General features: G+C 47.3%; 1 protein-coding gene across 1 annotated transcript; it reads left to right on the top strand.

Moving 5' to 3' along the window:
• Positions 1-90: 90 nt before the first annotated feature.
• On the top strand, positions 91-2,088 carry LOC133271883 (ubiquinol-cytochrome c reductase complex assembly factor 5). The gene is made up of 3 exons (XM_061458367.1): positions 91-210; positions 457-635; positions 1,923-2,088. Exons 2-3 carry the CDS (start codon positions 485-487, stop codon positions 1,988-1,990), a joined length of 219 nt encoding a protein of 72 aa, XP_061314351.1. The 5' UTR covers positions 91-210; positions 457-484; the 3' UTR covers positions 1,991-2,088.
• Positions 2,089-6,040: the final 3,952 nt, after the last annotated feature.

The following is a 6,040-nucleotide window of genomic DNA, read 5'->3' as shown; positions in this document are numbered from 1 at the left end:
GCGAGCGGCGGGGGAGGGAGCGCGGACCGGCTCCGCTCGCCGCGCTCCGGCCCCTGAGGCGAGGGGCGGCGGGGTGGGCGGGGCGGGGGTCCCTCGCTGAAGCCCCGCCCCTCCCAATCAGGAGAGGCGAACCGCCCCGCGCCGGGTCACGTGGCTGCCCACACGTCCTTCCGTTCCGCCGCGGCCTGGGTCTGCGGGCCCGCGCTGAAGGTGAGGGTCTCGCGGCGGGAGCTGCGCTGATTGGCTGCGCGCTCCCGAGGGGGCGGGGCAGGCAGAGGGGAGGGGAGCCATGGGCCCCCTCCCGGCCTCGGGTTGAGGCGAGGCACTGGGGGCCGTTGGGCGTCCCGTCCCGTCCCGTCCCGTCCCGTCCCGTCCCGTCCCGTCCCGTCCCGTCCCGTCCCGTCCCGTCCCGCCTCTCACGCCTCCTCCTCCTCCGTTTTGTTCTTTGTCCGCCAGGCGCTGACGGCGCCGATCCCGGCCCGTCATGCTGGTGAGCAGTAGGCTGAAGCGCATCTTGCGGCTGGTGCCCGGGAAGCAGCGCTTCGGCGTTTACAGGTTCCTGCCCTTCTTCTTCCTCCTCGGGGGAGCGATGGAGTGGTTCATGATTAACGTCCGCATCGGCAAGGAGACCTTCTGTAAGTGAGGGCCAAGAATGGTCCCCGCCCGGGCGGCAGGAGCAGGCCACAGCGCCGGGGAGCGGCGGAGGCCGGTCACTTAACGGCAAGGACAGCGGGGCTGACTTGGGGCAGCAGGGCACACACCGCTTCCTCTAGTGCCGGATGGGACACTCCAGGCGCTGCCGCACTAGCAGGAGACGCTAGGCAGAAACTAACAAAAAACCTGGGTTTCAAAGCCTAAACTAGATTTTGTTTTTACGTAAAAGCCTCACCAGGGCTGTGAGAATTGAAGCGTAGGAGTGGGTTCATCTGAAACGTGACTTTCCCAATTTAAAAGGTATGAAAATGAGTCATGAGAACTTTGCTAGTGGCACCTAGTTCCTAGAAGTTACAACGTTTTAACGTGGAAATCTTTGCAAACCTCAGAAAAAGGATCAGCTTTACTGTACATGGGAAGAGTCTCATTTTTACAGGAAATCTAGTTGAGTCTCCTGTAGAATGAAACAGCTTCATACAATTTCCATAGCTGACAGTCAGTGCTGACAGAATTGCTTCTTTGCTTCATTTTCTGAAGGCCTGGGTTTGCTGTTTTCCAGTGTAAAATTTGATGCATACCTATATAGTAATAAAGTCAGCTTAGAAACTAATGCACATCTGCGTAGCATAGCAGCTAGCATGTTTCAGGTCAAGCCTTAGTTTCCTGGGGCAAAAAAAGCTCTGCCTAAATAGAACAGTAATAATTGTGCAGTTTGGCCTTATTATTGCTCCATAATCCATGCCAAGTGACGAGACCGATAACCTCTTTTTGTCAGTGATGGATATGTAGGTATGAGGAGAGGGGGGCAGGAAGAACAACCAGGAAGACTCTGAAGGTGGGTACAGCCCTATGCGTTGTTGGCAAGCATGAAATAAAAAGCTGAACTACTGAAGCCATGCTGGCTGTCCTTAGGCCTTGTCTTTGTGCCTATAATTTAATTTCCATTTTACTTCAGATAGCTTGGGCATTTGTATTTTTAATTATGCCCAAGGGAAGGTAGACAAGCAGTGGCTGTATCGCATTGGAATCTTATGGTTTCCTATAAAAACATTTAATCAGGACTGATGGGAAGAACTTTAGCCTGGATGGGAGGGAGAACATGAGCTATTTTTAAGCGGTAATAAAAGATTTGTGTTGGCTTGATTTTCAGTTGTCTGTCAGTGTCTGCAAGAGAAAATTGGATTGAAGAGTTTAGAAAGATGTCAGCTTCTACATTTAGTGCTATCATGTACATGGAAAGCACTTATATAAAAATCTTTTTCTGGCAGATGATGTTTACCGAAGGAAACGATCTGAAAGAGAGTACGAGGCGAGGATGGCAAAAAATGAACTTTAGCAGAAACACTTCAAGGGAAAGGTCCTCCATGCTTCAGCTGTGTTGACACCAGAAAAAGCATTGGCACCACCGTGATGGGAGGGGAAGATTTTGTCTCTGCAGAAGTTTGTGTAATGCACTCTCAGATGGTTTTGGCAGTTTTATTCTTCTTCCATCTACTTTGTATCTTTAATGCTTTGTATTTAAGCCAAATACAGTAGCAAAAAGTTTGTTGTGTTTAGGTCTCTGCTATTTATTTAATGTTAGTTTAGTACTTTAAAATAAATTAAGTGAACAGAGTCTGGCTACTGCTTTTCTTCACTTGAGAAGACACTGTTCTTGTGAAAAGACCAAGGGCAAAGAAATGTTACATACTGCATACATGATATACCTCAGCCCAATGGAAAGAGTAATGTGTAGTTAGTTTCCTTTGTATTGATAGAAACTGCTCTGGCACCTGATTTGTTTTCTTTTGAATGTGGCATAGTTTTACTAAAGAGGACAGACTTACTGCTCAGTGTTTACTCAGCCCACACTCTTTGGGAAGTCATCCATGCATTCAAGCTCCACTGCTTCCAGTGCTGTAATACCCATTGTTGCTACTGTAACTGAACTGAGCTGAGCACTCTGTGGAAAAGCCCGATACATTTACCTAGTAACAGGCACATGTTCAGAGTGCAAGGGCAGCCCTAGCAAACCTGAATTTTGCTTGCAGGACTCCTGTCTCCCCAAAGAAGGAAAATGGCACTAACTGCTTATCCGGGACAGCTGTTGCTCCCTAATGCAGTGACAATGGCTCTCAGATACCTGGGAACTTGTCAGTGACTATGCATTAGGGTGACTGGTGCTGTGAGGATCATATATTAAATGCAGTTGTTTCATTTCTGATGGTGTGTGTCTATGCTGAGGGTTCCTAAAGAAGACAATTCTTAAGATAATCCTAAAACAAGAAGCCCAAGGGAGTTCATACACTTACATGCATTCCCGTGCTGCCTCCTGACAGCCTTTTCCCACAGAAGTAAGTTTTCATCAACTAAAGAGACAGTGGCTGTTTTGAAGATGTTACAGTGCAGGAGCTCAGCTTGCCAGCAGAAGGTGACTGCTGTACTTGTCTATTCCAAGGACTTGACCTGGAGGACTAGCGTTACTTGTGTATTCAGGAGATAAAAAACTGACAGAGAGTTAAAGGTGTTACTGTGCCACTGCATATTCTGGACAGCAGATGGGGAAAGCTCCTACTTCAGCAGTAGTAAGAACGTTCCAAGGTAGAGCCCAAGTTCAAAACTTCATGCACAAGCTTATTTCTGCAGCCACAGATCACTGCAGTGAAGTAAATCCCGACTATAACAATACATTAAAGCATTAAAAGCCAGATTTTGATGACTGCTGAGCTTTATCTCCATCTACCTTTACTTCTTGAGCCTTTTGGAACTCCCTTGTGCTTGGTTTGTTTGAAAACAAGTGAGTTTTCCAATATCGTCACTGTTTTTTTGAGTTACTTCTCAGTCCTTGGGAGCCTGGTGTGAAAACATCCTGTAGCTCCCCTTAAGTGCTGCTATAGTAGTAGCAGTGTTTTACAGATACCAGTGAGGTGAGGTTGTTTTCCACTTCAGATCTCCTGCTTATTTTGCAGCGTTTCCCATTCACAGCTGAGCACACTTGGCATGCCTGGAAAATACCTTGGGTGTCTCCAGCTAGGTAAACAGAAAGGGAGAGAGGCTGCAGTCACAAGTCTGATGTCAGGGATTTCTGTATCACTACTCACTGTAATTAGTGCAGGAATAAAATCCTTCTCCAAGTTGGCATTGTGTCATTTCAGGCATGTTACGACACAAGATGAAGCTTGACTTTCAGAAATCGGAACTGTTGTCTTCATTCCATGATGTGTTTGCTAGTGCTGATACTTCAGCATTCTTCGATTTGGCCAGTCTCTCACTAATGTGGGAAATAAGAGCAGCTGTAAGGCCCCAGGCCCCAGCACATTTCAGTATCAAGCACACTTGGGGGTTAAGTATCAATATTAATCTACACCTAATCTTCAACAACCAAGGTCATCATTTGGTTTCTCAGTTTTATCGCTGCTGATTCCTAGTGCTGTGCTCTTTGCCTTCCCCAACAGTGTATTTCCCATCTTTCCGACTCTCAGCTCCACATTTCCATCCCATCCTCCAGCTTCACCCCCATCTGTCTCCCGTGGTGGCAGGCAGAGGAGAAGAAAGAACTTTCCTCGGGCTCAGAGCTCAAGCCAGAGCTGGCCCATGCTGCTGCTGCTGCTGTTCTGCACTGTGGGAGCAAGCCAGGAACACAGCGTTCATTGAAGTGCAGCTGAGCCCCTGCCAGTTCTGGGGTTGAACACGTCTATTCCTTCTTCAAGGAGTTCACCTGGCATCAGCCCAGAATGCAGCGCAGCACCTAAGAACAGGGGTCTCTTGTTCACTCTGAGAAGCCACAGCAGCAGATCCTGAGGATCAGCAAAGCATTTCTGCTGAAAGCTTCCCAAATTGCAGCAGTCAAGCCAATCTAGATATCAGGCATGAAAATTTCAACTCAGCAAAGCAGCAGCTGTGTATAGTCATGCTGACAAACAGCAATACTTGTGTATGAGCAATGCTGCTCACCCCTTAAGCATTACAGAGGGGACAATTTCACCACCAGTCCACAGTGATGGTGCTGAAAGAATGGATCTGTTCATACATTATTTTCCTGCTGCTCTGCATCCTGGGTTGCTGTCTGCTGAAAGACCTGTGAAGAGTCAAGAGCAGTACTGCAAAAGCGTCGTAAAAGCAGCATGTGTGTGCCCAGCCTGTACTCTGTGGCACAGGGGTACAGCACTGCTTTGCCCCAGCTTTTCAAGGAGTAGAAGAAGGAAAAAAATAGTCACCTCTTATGTACTGGTGAATTCTCCCTGGAGCATTCACTTTTTACTCTCTTCAGTGGAGGTGAGCTTTCACTCAGAGATACAAAACTGCACCTGCACTCTGGTTTTGGTCAGCCCCAGCTCCTTCTAATAAAGGTGCAAAACTCTGCAACACGCACTGCTGGGATGTCCAGTCATGAGGAATTCCCTTAAGTCATTACTGGATGTTGGTGCTTCCCACTCAGGATGAGGATTAATTACAGTCCTCCCCAGAATTATTCAATAGAAACTGAATTTGGACACTCCCTGTGGAGACAGTTGCACAGGCTTCAGGAAGGACTGGCCACTCTTCACCATTTTTGTCCAAGCCTTTCATTGTGCTTCGCTTAACCTGAGCTGAGCCACATGGCTTACTTGTGCTGCTGCGTAATTCAGTGCCTTCTCCATCTCCTGCTGCCTCCTTTAACAGATAATAATCTGCATGGCCAGACTTCTGTGCTGGATTTATGACGCCCCCCTTGGCACAGGAAGGACCAGTCATAGGGGACCACCGTGTCTCTGAAGCCTGACAGATTGGGAATGTCTTCATCCAGGATCCAGATCCTACTGCACTGCAGCAGCCATCACTTTGTTCCTTTGTGTGTCGGTCAAATTAGACTTGCTGGAAAGTGCAGTAAGCAAAATGAGTATGAGCTTCATTAATCAGAAAATTTCACATATATCAACGATCAGATCCCATTTCTTAGTTGATATTCAGGGTGCCCAGCCATTTAAAACACTGCTCCAATTTAGTGCATTTGCAGCCCAGATGGGGCTATGCACACCTATGGGTGATCTTCAGCGTCCCAGACTGAGCAAACAAGATGTGGAAGATTATTAGAATTAATCTCCTCTCTGCAACTGCAACATCCAGTTGTAGAGAGGTGGAGGTACTGTAAAGCAGTCAAGCCAATACAGGTATCAAGCATGAGAGGCAGCATTTATCCCCCAGGTCAGAGACATAAATGTGTGTTAATTAAACGTAATGCTATCTGTTCTGGTGGTTTAAATAGCTCTTTGTAAATTTTATGTCAGAGTCATCTTGACACTTGAGAAGTTGCTGTCAAATTTTCTTGACGTTTTTGCTATTAAAGGAAATGTCTATCCTGGTTTCTGATTTTATTGTGCAAAAGATGCTTTTTCCGTATTAACCGTTCCAGTTTATTACACAGCTA

The sequence above is a fragment of the Pezoporus flaviventris genome, unplaced genomic scaffold (assembly GCF_033815535.1).
Source record: "Pezoporus flaviventris isolate CSIRO_AGI_PZ_B2104156 unplaced genomic scaffold, CSIRO_AGI_Pfla_v1 ptg000026l, whole genome shotgun sequence".
Lineage (NCBI taxonomy): Eukaryota > Metazoa > Chordata > Aves > Psittaciformes > Psittacidae > Pezoporus > Pezoporus flaviventris.
The sequence above is the reverse complement of the archived record's forward strand: the minus strand, read 5'-3'. Positions and strand labels throughout refer to the sequence as shown.